This window comes from Phaeodactylum tricornutum, chromosome 20, assembly GCF_000150955.2.
Source record: "Phaeodactylum tricornutum CCAP 1055/1 chromosome 20, whole genome shotgun sequence".
NCBI classification, from domain to species: domain Eukaryota; phylum Bacillariophyta; class Bacillariophyceae; order Surirellales; family Neidiaceae; genus Phaeodactylum; species Phaeodactylum tricornutum.
The window spans coordinates 401,742-417,208 of NC_011688.1; the positions used below are offsets into that span (position 1 = coordinate 401,742).

The window sequence follows — 15,467 nt, forward strand, 5'->3', positions numbered from 1 at the left end:
TAAGAGTATCTAACAGACGGGGATATTTGTGACAACATCCCATTCTCGGAATTCTGAGTCCATCTTTAAGAGAAAGATATCCTATACCTGGTACATGATCAACGGTTGATCTTAAACACATGTACATGCAGTTTCGAATATCGCTTGTCGCAAATTTTGTGAATTTCCTGTAGTCGTTCCTGCATACGTCGTAGGGGAGAAACATTATTTTACATTTACGGTGGGGAGTAAAAGCTTTGTTTCGCATAAAAAAACACCCTCACGATCCTTCGTGTCGGCGTCCGTCAACAATAAGGGCAAATCTCCTACATGATAATTCGTATCATCTCCTACCTGTCCTTCTTCGCCCTCTCCTCGAATGTCGCTATTGCGGCATCGATGGCCGAGAACAACCGAAAGTTGTTCTCGGTGATGGAGTTCCTTCGCGATCCCTTTGCCCAGGAAACCGCCCGTTTTGATACCTCTCAGCACCAGCGCCGACGTCGAGCTTTGCAAGAGTCTCCGGCTTGCGGCGACCAGATAACAACCATTACAGCGGGTGAGATTCAGCAAATTGCCACTCTGTTGTTGGGCACAGTATTGGTGGGCGATTTGGCGGCTTTCGGTGATGTAGCGTTAGCGGCAATCGATCAGGCAATCAAATACGATTTACGAGCCGTCAAGATCTGCAGTTCTTGCATCGAAACCAACATATTGACCGCAGCTGAATCTTGGAGGAGTGCGGAAGGATTTGGCTCTTACAATACATACTGCAACGAAAGTTTTTTTGGCTTTGATGCCCAACACAGCAGTGTCATATTTCTACCGCTTGAAAGCGAGACTGGTTTGCCAATTAGGGGGAAGCTGCGTGGCGTTATGGCTATGCACGGATTATTGTTTGAAAATGGAGATTCCCCGAGCGAGATCTTGCCTACCAATCTGACACAAGCCTTGGTGGCTACTGGTCCCGAAGTATTCTTCTTGGCAATCACGGACTTCTTAGAAAGCTTGGTGGCGTCTTCCTCGGGGGCAGTTTCGTTGATTCCAGACTTTCTAGGCTATGGAGAAACAGTTTCTACTCACAATCGAGTAAGTTTCTTATGATGTGCGGCTGCACGCTGTACTACAAAGTATATCTGGAAAGCCACATGCACTTATACTCTTTCCTTTTCGTTATCATAGACCAGTTATCTGCCGGAATTTTACATGCAGTCAGCTGCCCAGGCCTATTTTGGAGCACAGAGCTATTTGAACCAAAGTACAAACGGATGCACACAGCTAGACAACGTCTGGAGTGTGGTTGGGTCCTCTGATGGCGCTTTTGGGTCCATTCCCACAGCCAAAGCCCTCCAAGCTTTGGACAATCGTATTCTGAATGTATTTGCCGGTGCTCCCTACCTAGATACCAACATACAACTCAGATTTGTTTTTGGTAAGAAAAAAAAATAGACTTGGAGCTAGATAAGCAATGTAGAGCAATATGGACAACTCACATCCCTTCTTGCTCATCCTCAGACACATACATCAGTGGCAGCTTTAGTCTAGACAAAAACAATGCCCTCCTGCAACTTTTTGTCCCCTATCTTGGCTTTGTGGGCTCTATCGAGAGCCCGGGCTACCCAAACACGGGGACAGGGCAAATCTTCATTAACGCATCTCAGTATGATGCAGTTACCGAGTGGATGGCAAATCCTTCGCCGTTCGATCGCGTCGAGCTTAATGCTGTTGTGCCGTTTCCAGCGCTGGACATCTTAAACGAAGACTTAGTTGAAATGTATCAAACAGCAATTGCCACCAACGTTACCAATCCTTGTGTGGAAGGCCTGGCTTCCAACAAAACGGATAAGCTGTGCGCCGTCATCAATCAAGGGAGCCTACTCAGCGTTCTCCAAAGCTTTGACATTCAAACTCAGCTTTGCTACAGCCAAGGAGACACAATCAATACCCCTGATAATTTTATCCCCGAGATTTTTGAGAACTCGCTTGTCTCTAAAGCAACTTCGCTTTTAAACGGAATATTACCCATTACAGGTGATCATGCGGAAGCTGTGTTCCTTTGCAAAATCAACCCAATTAGCTACTTTGCCATCACCGGTCCTTCAAGTGCCGATCCTCCGGCTCTGGTCACTCCCCTTGAAGGTGATAAATCTGCTAGCTGCCAAAACGGGATGGTATCTCCTACCACTGTTCCGTTTACCAATCCAACAATTGCTCCTTCAAATGATTCCCCTCGTGCTCCAACTTTGGTACCAGTGCCTGGTCGTAGTTCCAGCACAATAAAAAAGGGATTGTCATTTGTATCCTTTGTAATTGGAGCTTGGATAATATCTATTTGATCCTTTTTCCACTGGAGGCCTATCAACGCTATTGCCTTTTCTTTACAGTTAGGTCTGAAGTGAAAAAGACGTCAAAATAGAAAGATACCAGGCTCCCTATTTGTAGTTGAAGTTGTCTGATTGTTTTTAACTGTGTATGTCAATATTTCAAAACGCATAAAACAGCGCTAGTGTTGGCGTTTCTCTCTGGAGTTCAGAGTCAGTCAGGACCCTAATTTTTAAAGAGGAAATTCACTAATCCCGCCTCGATGAGGCCGCAAAATCAGAAATCCGGCCAAAACCTAGATTTAGTAAAATAGCTAAGGTAGTTACAGAGTTTTTTTTTAAGTAATTGGATCACACACGTTAGTAAACTTCAAACTTACATTCTCAAGCCACTTTTCGTAAAGAAATATCAATGGATCATCTCTCAGAGTCAAGATGCCTCCTACGAACGAAGTGTCTTTTGGAGAACATATTCCATCGCAGGCCTCAAATAATCCTTGAGCGTGTTCAATCCAGCATCTCAAAAATTAATAGAGAATGATATCTTTAAATACTTGAATTATTTAAGATCCATATTTCTTCGTAAAAATCGCTACTAAGGAAAGCAATGGGGAATCTTGATTTTGGCCGGATTAGTGATTTTTCGGCCTCATCGAGGCCGGATCAGTGAATTTCCTCTTTTTCTAGACGATCAACCCGTAGAACAAAAGGTTGTCTCGACTTTTTTCGCATAGATAGGAACGCATGCGGAACAGGGGGGCGAAAGCCGGCAGAGATCGGCTTGACTGTGTAAATCTCACCGGAGTGGATACGTAGGTCCATATTTACAGTACATTCCATACAGGACGTGATGACAAGGTTAAATTATAGGGACTGTGACATACTACCTATGTCACATCACCAGATCCACTACCACTGGATTTGCTCAGTCCCCTCACATTATTATTCGTAACTCAGAATGATAAGGTGACCAAACAATCCGTCCAGCTCCTGGGATCACGACCAAATCCATGATCAACAACCAAATCGACAACCGTCTTTAAAAACAAATATAAAAATCATATCCACGTTGTAATAACGCTCACAGAAACCCACTCTTGTAATGCAATTCCGCACGGTGGGAGGTACGATGCTTCTTCCAAAGCAAGGGACCCAAATAAAGTCAATACAAGATCCTCGAAACTAGTTCTTGAATCCGATGACCATCCAAGTTCTTCGTTAGCAAATCTGCTAAGTTCGTCTTGGTACTTTCGTGGGCAATCCGAATGATGTCGGCCGCACACGCTTCTCTCACACGATGGTAGCAAATGCTAACATGTTTCTTTTTCAAAACCGACTCCGATCGCGACGCATTGGTAACTACCGATTGATTGTCCCCAAAAACGTTTGCCGGTCCATCCAGAGGCAGACCCATCATTCGAAGTTTGTACCGTAAACCAATCAATAGCTCCGTCGCAATCTTCATCGCAACAAATTCCGAACCAAACGTAGACGTTTCCACAGTGTTCTGTCGCTTCGAAAACCATATCACCGGTGCCTTATTCACAAATATCAAAACACCCGTTCTCGAACGACGCGTTACCTGATCGCCTGCATGGTCGGCATCAACGAAAGCATTCAGCTGAACTTCCTTACCGCGAGGCTCCGGCATATTCCCCGGAATCGGTTCTTTCGCATCGGGATAGAAATCCTGCCAGTCACACTGAGTAAACTTGTCTTTCCACGAAATAAACGTATCGTCGAAAACAACTTTAGATCGTCCATGTACCTTCAGATATCCAAATATGTGAAACACTTGATCCAAATGTCCCTCCCTGGGCTGAGCGAGATATTGCGACAACATCGAAACTTGCGCAAAGATATCGATCCGCCCCAATTCAACTGCCCATCGCAAGATTCCAATTAGGTTTTGGTAGTAGTTAGCCTTCTCCGCTCCCAACACTGGCGATACATCCAATTCCGGACGGTATGATTGCGACATAACCGTATGTCCTGACCGCGTGGTAAACCTCTGCCCAATTTTGAAAAGCTCATTTTCAACGTTGGTTACCGCAGCTTTCACGTAGTCATCCGAACTCATGTACCAATGCTCTTTGGTAGCTCCTGGCAATTTATACTTTCCAACGTTAGCACCCAAATAACGATCGGGAGGACCATACTTCTTCCGGGTCTTCGGATCTTCTTTAAACTTATAGAGACTCGATAACGTTTCCATAATACGATCCGGCTTCTCTGACACTGCCAAAATGTCATCAACATAAATGAGTACATATTCATAGTATTTGTCCCCATTACCTTTGACAGCCGGTCGCAACCAAACATCGGGATCCGCCACGCAGGGTCGAAACTTTAAATCCGACATCGTTTGTGCTAAGTGCGCATGCCACGCCGCGCCGGAACTCTTTAAACCGTATAGAGCCCGAACAATTAACACGCGAAGTCCTTGTCTCGCCGCACCAAACTCGGGGCCCGCAATTGTGTACACACTTTCCCGACAATCCGCGTTTAAGTAGGCATTCTGCGCATCCGCTGCCAAAATGTCCAATCCATTTAACGCTGCCGCCATAAATGCAATCCGAACACTTTCTCGAGAAACTACCGACGAATAAGTCAAAGCCGCCGGTGCTTCCGTCATGTGTCCCCCAGCCACATACCGTGCCTTGCGAGTCAAATCAAGTTTCACATCAAATATAATATGACAATCAATTTTCTGGCAACCAACCGGGAGATTTTCGTCCCCTTCGAGGAACTTGAATGCTGGCATTACGTTTGCCATCTCTTTCTCGATCGCACGTTTCCAGAACTCGGTCCCCGTTTCCGCGTCAATCTCCAACGCGTCCTTTACCGATTTGGGAACACGAATACCAAATTTGTGAGTGCGTTTCCAGTACCGAGCTTTTACCTTAGAAATAATCCGATCGCGACGTCGTAGAACGTCTTTGATCCACCAGATAAAGGCCGGTTCTTCTGCAAGCTTGTTAGCCACTGCGTACTCCGCCACTTGCACAGGATTCGATTCTTTTAGGTTAGCGAGGCGTTCCCATGTAGACGTCCCGTCTTTCCACTGAATCAAAAGCTTCCATCCTTTCGTCGTCCGACGTAAATGCCGATTGGAGCCGTCTTTGCCGGCATACATGTCGTCACGAGACACAGCCGATGCATCCTTAGAGTGGTCTATGATCTCGTCGATCAACTGGAACTGCCGTCCGTCTTGATCAACTTCAGAGTACAAAGACTCTGCAATGATATTAGCCGAATACTCTTTTTCGGTCCCATCCGGGAACTCGACTGTGTAAACACGGGTATCCAAAATTGGGTTAGAATTTGCAACGCCAACGGGGTTTCCATCCGTATCCCGCTTACGGCCGGTAACTTTGGCCCGTTGCTTTCCGTCCCCCAATGCCAACACCACTTCGGCCGAGAGATACTTATCAAAGGATTCTTCCGTGTACTCGTCGGCTTCCGGCATGGATGCCTCCTTCTCTACGGGGTCGATATCTTCATTGATCGCAGCATACACACGATTGGCTTTCCAGCCAAATCCGCCGTCCGGCACATGCGTGTCGCCCCTGTTGAGGAAGTCCTGGACCGACTTGTCAAAATCCTTCAACCTAGTCTTGAAGCTGTCCAATCCACGCTCCTCCTCTGAAACTGGCTGCACTGTAGACCGTGCAATTACTCGTCCCGACTGGGGAACAATCCAGCAACATAATGCCTGTCCAACTCTGTGAGCAGGACCCAACCACCGGCCAAGCAATTTCTTTTCCTCCGGAAAGTCCCCAGGGTCCAGATACCACACAGGCTGGTACATCCTATACTCGAGCCACTCTGTGATATCTGGAGTCTCCCCGGTAACGTGCTCAATGGGCGTCCTACCTTTCAAATCATACAGAGGGTGTGCGGTCCGAGATCGAATCTCCGAGACGTACTCGGCCACGTAATCCCAAAATCGTCGCGGAATTCCCTCGTGGGACATGATCCAAAGCACCTGCTTCTTCAGTTCCCGGATTTCCGCTTCCGCCCTGTTTTGCCACGGGGTCAGTGGTTCAGACACTGTCTGTTTCACCGGACCGTAGCTCTGACAAACTTTCCGCCAGTGCCCGGTAGTGAGCTCTTTCGCTCCGTCAGTGTGCATATGCGTTGGCACACCGACATCCTGAAATAATTCCTCCAATGCCAATCCAGCGTCACCCTTGCTCTTCAATGGTATAAACTTACTATAGTTCAAATCATTCACAAAGATTTGCCCACAAGTATTGCCTCGCACAGAAACCGATGAAGAAAACATGGTGTCAGAGTAAAATTTGGAGTTCAGACGATTGTAACGAAGCTGCTGCTGTTGCGTGCGGTACCGGCGATGCAACGGGTGGACAGCAGTCCGCAAACCTTTCTGGGTTGTCACTCTCAAAGTTTTCTGTGCCGTCGAGAGGCCAATGCCCCAACGACGCGATAACTCCATCGGTTCCATCGTTGAGTGCCGCGACTTGGTACGCACAGTACTACTAGCCACAGCCGATGTGATCCAAACAGACTGCTCCATTCCTTGAACGAAGTCGTCATCAACCAGTGTAGAGCTGACCGACGATAGAACTGCCGAGATCTCAGATTTTCGATCGGGAAATAACGTAGACACGGTGCCAGCTATGTTGGACAACCGAGTCTCTTTCAAACGCTCTTGTTGCTCTAGTTTGTCCGAACTAGGATCCCAAGCGTCCTGTGCAGTGAGTTCGACGTGAATGCAAGTCTCAATCTCCGTCTGGGTAGGCAACCGTGCCTGGAACCCTGACATAACTCCCTGTAATTCCAAAGTAATACGCAATTTTGTCTCAGGAACATAAATAGAGTGAGTTGATTCGCGGTTGTGACACAAATGTTTGGGTACATCATCCACAATTAAACCATTTGCCCGCAATTGATTCGGACACAACAACGAAGGGTCCTGTAAGTCACCTGTCATGTCCAATGCTTGGAAAACATCCAAAATGAATGTCTCACCGGTGACCGGGTCGTCGAACGCAGTACATCCATCTGCAACATCAACAACTCTCGGTTTGTACTTATCCGAATACGGCATAACCGTGCATTTCTGCCCGGTTGAGCTGTATATGTGGAAAACCTTTCCCATAATGCACGTATCTGCATGGGAATCAAGATCCACGCGACCTTCAAATCTTGAACTTCTAGATCCCGAAATCATTCGACCAATGCCACGATCGCCATTGACTTCGGTCCATCGCTTACTTGACTTCAATCCTGCAATAGATAGCTTCATTGGGCCTCGAACGAAGGTGGCCGACAACATCTCGTCGACCCCAATGAGTCAATCGCTCGTTTCACCTTCGAAAGCAACCTTTCTTTGCTTTTTCTTGTTCGAGAGAGCAAACTGATCACCTGCATTGGTTGCACCATCCGCGCTCCCCTTGTCAGGTTTCTCGCTCGAACGCTTAATCGCCGCGGCCGAGCGCTTGGTCTTGTCTCGAGAGGACTTCGCGGCCGCTCGCTTGGCCCGAACTTCGTCTTTTTCCTTATCCGAAAGTTGATGCCACTCGTTGGGGGTATAATTGCCCGCTCGAATAGCCGGCTTCTTCTTGTTGTTGCTAGTCCGCTGAGCGCTCGAGATTGACCGACCTGTCTTCTGAGAGGTATCGGTGTTAGTAAACAAGGCCAAATAATCGGCCGCCTTTGCAAAATTAGACATGCGGTCCGCGTCGCCTTGAATTACCGCAATGCCCGAGAGCATCTTAGGATCTGTGCAATGGTTATTGCGCAGGAAGACATCCACCTTCCTGGACTCCGTCAAGGTCTCTCCATACTCGTCGAGAGTCTGGAACGCCGTCGACAAGGCATTCGTGTACTTTTCCATCCCGAAGTTACGACGCTTGCCAGTGTAGGTGGTGTGTTCGAGCACATCGAACGCAGCCGCCTTCGACTTGGACATCACCGCATCTCCCTCATAATGGCTGTTCAAGGCCTTGACTGCGCCGCGACCGTCGCGTTTCTTCTCGAAAGGCGCAACATAAGTCCACGCCGGACCGTTCACAGTCAACTGCTTCACTTGAATCCAAACTTTCCCGTTATCCTTGTCAAATGCCGTCCCCGTATGGGGAGTTGACAGCACCAACTTCTCATGCTCCGTCTCGAACTCGGTATCCGGTGCAGCAACGTCGTCATCCTTCCGGACGACATAATCCAACGGCACTTTGTTAACACCCGTCACGGAGCTCAAATAATTGACCAACAACTTGAAGAACGGAATCCACTTCGTTTCCTTCGAGAACGGAGCCGGTGGCTTGACCTGAACATCTTCTTCGTCCTTCGCTTCTTCTAGTTCACGCACTTTCCTGGTGTACAGGTTTCCAATAGCCGCAGTAAAGTCCGCCGCAACGACCGGAGTCCCCTGTCGGAGACGCTCAGACACCCAGAGATGCATTCCGCTAAGCTTGTACTCCCACATCATGGGGATCGCTATCCCAGGGATGCCAGGCGCCGCCGCCACCGCAGCATTTCCACCAGCAGCTGGCACTGCGGCCACACCATCGGAACCACGACGAATGATCTTGCAGATATCCTTGAGACGGTCACGGGTGACCAAGCCAAGGGAGTCCATCGCATCAAAACCTTCGTTCGTAAACGCGTTCGCCGCAGCAACAGACCATCCGATCCGCCCGAGCGCACCACGAAACGCATTAGCACCGTCAGCAGCCATGATATCAAGAACAATTTCAACGAAAGAGAGAACAACGAAACAACGTAACGCAATTCAAAAGCAGTAACACGATCGCAAAAGCCTCCCGGGCCGCAGGAGCCGACACAAGCCTCCAGGCTCGGCTACCTTCCGTTTCAGGCCATAAGTGCCACACATATCCGTGTTTGAGCAAATTGGCTAGTTTTCTACATCATCCAATGTAACTCACCAATAGTTTGGCTAAATAAAAAGGAGTCATACACAATGACATAACTTTTCTAGCACGCTTATGGACAGCGGCCTTATTAATCTACGCTATCCAGCATAGCTCACCGATAAATCGGTTATGGTTTCGGTGTCATACCCAACGACAAATATCGAAATTATCAGTCATATCCTATGACCTAACCATGCACAATGGCTGTCTGTTGTAAGACACACTCAGTTGGGTGTATATATAACCTAAACAACAGTCTACTTTCGCACCGTACACAACGGCAAGTTCTCACCATTTAAGGCTAGTTCCGGCCATTCCGGCCACAGCGGCTCAATACCCGTGCGGTCGTTTCGATCCGTACGGTTCCGCAACCATGGGGAAAACCCATGAAAGCTGTATCAAACAAGCCACTTTCTCACCCGTTTCTTCCCTACGAAAGCAAGAAACATCACCTACACATCCGTGTATGCACTGGGTCTGATAAACTGTGTAAATCTCACCGGAGTGGATACGTAGGTCCATATTTACAGTACATTCCATACAGGACGTGATGATACGCAACACAAGGTTAAATTATAGGGACTGTGACATACTACCTATGTCACATCACCAGATCCACTACCACTGGATTTGCTCATGACTGTGAATGACAGATAGTGCTTGCCGAGCTTTAGTTCGTCTTGACCTGCGAAAAATCAGGATTCTCAACCGATGCGTCATACTTCCTGGAGCCACGATGGTTATTCGATTGACAGTTGCAGGATGTCTGAAAACTAGGCAAAGCTTTTCTCTCCAATCCAAAGTCAACCTTAAGTCTGTTTGGCCGCTTCTATGCAAGAGGTTTGAAGCTTTCTGCAAAGGTAGCGGCAAATTTCCTTTGATGACGCCGCAGCAAAGTGACTGCTTTATGAAGACACTGGATTGGACAAAAGGTGATCAGCGGGAAGCCGCAGTGTTGCTGCTTCTTGCCAATGTGGAAGATAAGCCGTCTATTGTGTTCACTCTAAGAGCATCCCATTTACCACAACACGCGGCAGAGATCTCGTTCCCAGGAGGCCATTTTGAAGCAGATAAGGACGCCTCGTTGATCCACACGGCCCTTCGAGAAACCAAAGAAGAGCTGTTGCCATCGGATGCCCTTTTTGAGGAAAAGGTTCGCATACTAGGAATGACCTCACGAATTCTCTCGCTCAAAGGAACCCCAGTTACTCCTGTAATTGCAGCTTTGTGGGAAGATATTCCTCTCAAATCCATTGAGCAACTTTTCCCCGGGAACCCGTCAGAAGTAAATACTGTATTCACGATTTCGATCCAAGAGCTTTTGGAGAAGGAGACATTTCAGGGTCTCCCCAAAAACCGGTTCGGTATGAAAAGAACTCCAGCTTTTCCAACTCTCCATGGAACTATCTGGGGATTGACAGCGCTTATCCTGCGACCTGTATTGCATCGCCTTTTAAAACCGATATTTTTTTCAATCAAGTGAAAGGAAAGTAGCTAACAAAAGGACGAACTATTTACACTCAAAATCGAGAGACTTGCTTTGTTTGTTATCCAAAGTGCTCCGGCCACTCTTTACAGATATCTTCTTGTATCCTTATCCAACCCTGACTTTTAAGCGTCGGCTTCGAGAACGGAAAGTCTTCACCGCCTTGAGCAACGTGATTTTTTGTAGTCGTTGCCTGCGCATTTTCATCAGGCATTGTAGTATATGCCATTTGCAGAAGAAGGTCTTCTTCGTGTGCTAAATCCTCCTTGTTTAAATTAAAAATTGGTGCCATGTTGTCAAAGAGGCTCCATGAGTATAAACCCGCTTGATGAGTTACAGAAATTTTGACGTCGCTGATCTCATCCTTGTTGCGGGCACATTCGTGGTTATTGCTATGGAAAAGGACTTCCAGCAATAGTTTGCAGCGACGTGCAGTGGAGTGCAGCAAATCTCTCCGGATATGAGAGAGGTCGTTTCTCGTGTCAGAAGGAAGATCTTTTACGCCGAGAAAAAGCTTACAACAAAGAAGAAGCGAGGAATAGTCATGAATGATTTGTTCCACATCTAGATCCACAACGCATTCGATGATCTCACATTTCTGAATTTTGCCGATTGCATCGTCGTAAAAACATCTCAATTCGTCGACACTGACAGGCGACTGCAAGCTGATGTGCGTCTTGTTCTGCCATGCCATGCTCTGATAGTGACGCTCCCTATATGTAGCTGCTACTCTGAAGCTCCTGGCAAAAGTAGACTATAATAACGCTCTCGGACTCTCACTCTTGGTCTTCGCAATGAATGATGCTGTTTCGCCGTAGTCCGTGGCGATGGAAAATAGCGGGACTGATGCGAGTCCTGTTTACGAGTCAAGGGCTCCTGAAATTGACGTCTTTGGAAGTGGAGATTGCTTCTGCCACCATTCACATGTATAATGTTTGGTTCCAGTCGAATGAGTCGATTCCCCCTGATACTTTTTGTCTTTATTATTTGACATCCGCGTCAAAAGTCCGTTCATCAGGCATTTGACAAATACAGTCTTCTGAGTTGTAATAGCACTACACAAACTATGCTAGACAGTCAGGTATTCTAAGATGGATCCAAAAGCCTCTCTATAATTTTGATAAAAGTAAAACACTTACCTAGCAATATTGGAAATACACAATTTGTATTTGCTCATTCTCTACGAAACACCACTACTGTCCAACTACAAACCAAGGTTTTTACACTCCGCTGTAAGAAGACAAAGGAAAGTGTAAGTCGGTTTTGATCACAGCAACTTAGGAGCTTCCTCACAGATAAGGTAAATTGAAGGGACACAGACGAGCAGTCAAAGTTTGCCAATTACCGACCGAAAGGTGTACAGACGTCCTGTCTAACTTCCAACTAAGAAACCGAGGTTCAAGATATCAAGCCTTTCCCTTACTGTCCCCACGGAGGTTTGACGCAGGCTGACTACATTTTCAGAGAGATAATAAATGTAGATTCCTGATAATACTAACGGTAAACCAAATCAAAGTCTATAGATTGGATCTTACATGAAAAAACTGTCAGAAGGACACTGATCTTGCTTCAGACAAAATCTGGCATTAAAAGTAACGGATACGCTCGGCGAGCTTTTGTCTTTCCTTCTAGTCGATGCTTTTCCCTCTATTCGGATGCACACAGAACCAAATTGGTCTCGGCTGGTTTTGGGAGGAATCCATTCTACCACAGGAACCAGGAAATTCTCCGGTAATAGCCCGTTTGTCATAATGCGGTCACTGGACACCGTCATAGTCCAAGCTTTAAGCTTGGGAGTTTCGCGGCAATCCTCTTGGGGCTTATCATACAGCATACGACTCAGCTCCGTTCCCAATCGCTTCACAACAGTCATGTACAGCTCCATGTCAGTAGTCCATTCCGGTGGCCAAGCAATAACACGATCGATTCCTTCGTCATGAATCGCTAGTCTGTGATTGATGAACAAAACAAACTGAAGTCAGAATCTGAGCCAAGAAAGTCTTGCAATCAGTAAGAGCAGAGCAGGGCCAGATGGGCGCACGTACCGATCATAATACATCGATCCCAATAAATTCTCAACCGACAGCTCGTAAGCGCCGTTCTGTCTTGCCAGCCAGGCGTCGGCGACATCCAGATGATGCTGTAAAAGCTGCGCGGGGACCCCGTGTCCTCGCAAGATGTACATTTTCTTCGTCTCGTTGTTTGTGTTCCCAAATAGCTCTTGCCTCATTGTGTCCAACAGGAGCCTTTTCTGTCGATGCAGTGTCTGGGAAACTTGCGTATTCGGCGGTATTTTGGAAAACGCCAGAAGTGAGGCCACGTCAACTTGTGGCAACGGTTGCGGCGGAAACTCGTAGTAAGTCGAACCCCAGTAGACCCAATCTCGTGAAAAGGCGGTCGGCTGAAAGCCAGGCGTAATGGGACTTTCTATCGCGAGCAACGGAGGCGTAGTGAGCTTTGCCGGGAGTCGCCAAGACGCTCGTCGGGTGGGGGGAGAGACAGGCCGTGTCGGTCGAAAACTACCAAACCAGCGGCCCTGTGAGGCCGACAAGCTCCGTGCTGGTTGGCGCGTCAGCAACATCCTGCGGAAAATCCGGTCCTGTTTAATGTTTTAAAGCCAAATGGTAAAGAGGTCCAAAAAGGTGACGAAAAGATAAGGAGGAAAGAACTCTAAACTGAAAAGGTTATGGTTGACAGTGTGTTTTGACGGCCCTGGAGAAACTTAAATCGAAGAAACCAAAAACCGCCTTCGTCTTGAAAGTGCAGGATTCTGAGCTGTGCAAGACAGCGAATTACACCTCTATCGGAAACAAATCTCTGTGCTTTTACTTTGTCTACTGATCTGATGGGCTCCACTGATGTGAATATATGAGACAAAATGTATATAAGATTTGACCAGTATAAGAGAATGTCAATGCTCTCTCCCCCCCCCCCCCCCCCAGCAACTAAAAGTAAGAGGGTTTTGACTAACTAGCGTAAACCTATCTATGCCTGTCGTCAAACAACTGCCTTGGAAAAGATGGCTCCCATAAAAAAGTAAAACCCCTGTAGCATTGCAAAACTTCTTTTGGATCATTGAGTCGTATGTGTATTAGAAGTTCCGGAGACACAATGGGAAGGAGTTCTATATCCTAATTGCGCGACGCGCTAATGTAAATACTATAGCTCACTTTCAGCCCTTTTGAGTCCGGATTGCATTGAAGAACCTAGTGGCACGTGACCGAGCGCGTGCAATCCACGCGTCCATCCCGAAATCTAGTTTGGGCAAAGAAAGATGTTATCCGGCAAATCTACCTCGCTTTTCCTTCGTTCACTTACGGAACATGTCGCCATTGGAGAAATTTACTGATGTCATTGTATATTCACAGTGGGCAGATTGATAAAGCAACAATCAAGCATGCAAATTATACATACAAATTTAGTTCACGAACACTGGAGCACCAGCATGAAACAGCACCTCTCCCTTTTGATCTTGTTTAGCTGTCTCCGTGCAGCTTTTTCAGTCGAGCGACTCTGTTCGAACCCCGACACGGGCGTCTTCATTGGTCTCGCAGTGGACGAAAAGGTCTACGTATCCGTCCCAGGAGGCCCGGATCCTGATACAGGTAAAATTCAGTCATGGAATTTAGTCGACGAAGACTCGATTGGGCCCAGTCACTCCTTTACTGGACGCTATCTGCAGGTGGTCCCGGATGAGGGACGAGTTTACCCAAGTCGAGGCGAGCACCTAACAGACTTGAAGCAATTAGAAAACAATAGTCCATACGTGGCTTTTCGTCTCGATGTTTCCAAAGAAGGAGCCGGTTGGCACACACTATTTTTGCGCTGGACGGGAGGCGATACTGTTGGTGGCGGTGATTCTGTCTTTGTCAGTCTGCACAGTCTTTCCAAAAGTAAATCCGCCATTGCAGGACACCGAAGTCTAAAACCTCTAAAAGTTCCCATCGACTCCACGTTTCGAAATTTTGCGGGTTGTTGTTACGATATGCAGACACACGCCTGTCCTTGCCAGAAATCACAGCCTACCAACGAGACTTGTCCGAATTACATAGTCCGGGAAGAAGCTGCCAAATTTGGTGCTCAATGCAGTGTAGGCCCGGGAGTGATGGAGTTTGTCGATTCACCGCAATGGTATCTGTATGCCGGGCAAGAGGTCGGAAATGTGATGGACTTTGATGCGGAGCCGTGGGATGCCACCTGTGAAGCCGAAGGAAGCGATACGGCTGATTCGGGACGCGACTATGCCTCGTGGAACATTCCCAAAGGCGAATTTGAGTTGCGCATCTATGCCCGCGAAGACGGTACGGCTGTGGATGCAATTTACATCGCTGGACCTAATGGAAAAGCTCCTGGACTTTTGCAAAAGTTTGGGGTGGGTGACAGCACTATCTGCACCAGAAGTGGCTCGAGTGGTTTAGGATCTGCTCTGCGTACTTCTGGCTTCATCCTTCTAATCGCAGGTGTTGTGTTGGGGGCATTGGTGGCCGTAGCCAAGACGGATCAAGGAAGCGCAGCAATGCACGAAGTTTTACAGCATATATCACAGCGACGTGTACCAAATCCTTCGGTGTCCAGCGATGGGATCATGAATACATACTCGGAGCTTCGCTTACAAGATACGATTTAGAATTCTTTGGTACTTCGCAGTGATAAAACTATGCTCACATTTTATTGATGGCAAACTCGTTTTGTCGTATTGTAGAGCAATTGCCCAGATCTTCATTGCACTTCACTGTCAATCAGCTTCGGCTACTGTGAAGCACCGAGAAAGGATCCCCA

General features: G+C 47.3%; 5 protein-coding genes across 5 annotated transcripts; 2 read left to right on the forward strand and 3 right to left on the reverse strand.

Annotated features, from left to right (window-relative positions):
* Positions 1 to 5,911: 5,911 nt before the first annotated feature.
* Positions 5,912 to 7,089, reverse strand: PHATRDRAFT_39667 (predicted protein; the record flags this gene model as incomplete). The annotated part of the gene is made up of 3 exons (XM_002183703.1): positions 5,912 to 5,945; positions 5,969 to 6,357; positions 6,796 to 7,089. 3 exons carry the CDS (start codon positions 7,087 to 7,089, stop codon positions 5,912 to 5,914), a joined length of 717 nt encoding a protein of 238 aa, XP_002183739.1.
* A 531-nt stretch (positions 7,090 to 7,620) lies between these two features.
* PHATRDRAFT_39668 (predicted protein) lies at positions 7,621 to 9,006 on the reverse strand (the record flags this gene model as incomplete). The annotated part of the gene is made up of 1 exon (XM_002183704.1): positions 7,621 to 9,006. The coding sequence occupies one exon, from the start codon at positions 9,004 to 9,006 to the stop codon at positions 7,621 to 7,623; it is 1,386 nt and encodes a 461-aa protein (XP_002183740.1).
* A 932-nt stretch (positions 9,007 to 9,938) lies between these two features.
* Positions 9,939 to 10,685, forward strand: PHATRDRAFT_49040 (predicted protein; the record flags this gene model as incomplete). The annotated part of the gene is made up of 1 exon (XM_002183567.1): positions 9,939 to 10,685. One exon carries the CDS (start codon positions 9,939 to 9,941, stop codon positions 10,683 to 10,685), a length of 747 nt encoding a protein of 248 aa, XP_002183603.1.
* A 1,409-nt stretch (positions 10,686 to 12,094) lies between these two features.
* On the reverse strand, positions 12,095 to 13,674 carry PHATRDRAFT_49041 (predicted protein; the record flags this gene model as incomplete). Its single annotated transcript, XM_002183705.1, has 3 exons — positions 12,734 to 13,674; positions 12,224 to 12,637; positions 12,095 to 12,140 (listed from the first exon to the last, which is right to left on the reverse strand). The coding sequence occupies exons 1-3, from the start codon at positions 13,267 to 13,269 to the stop codon at positions 12,095 to 12,097; spliced, it is 996 nt and encodes a 331-aa protein (XP_002183741.1). The 5' UTR covers positions 13,270 to 13,674.
* A 308-nt stretch (positions 13,675 to 13,982) lies between these two features.
* Positions 13,983 to 15,367, forward strand: PHATRDRAFT_54986 (cell surface protein). Its single transcript, XM_002183568.1, has one exon. It carries the CDS (start codon positions 14,086 to 14,088, stop codon positions 15,313 to 15,315), a length of 1,230 nt encoding a protein of 409 aa, XP_002183604.1. The 5' UTR covers positions 13,983 to 14,085; the 3' UTR covers positions 15,316 to 15,367.
* The last annotated feature ends 100 nt before the right edge of the window (positions 15,368 to 15,467 follow it).

Excerpts from the sequence above, each read along its gene's own strand:
- PHATRDRAFT_54986 (XM_002183568.1), top strand. The coding sequence starts at position 14,086 with ATGCAAATTATACATACAAATTTAGTTCACGAACACTGGAGCACCAGC.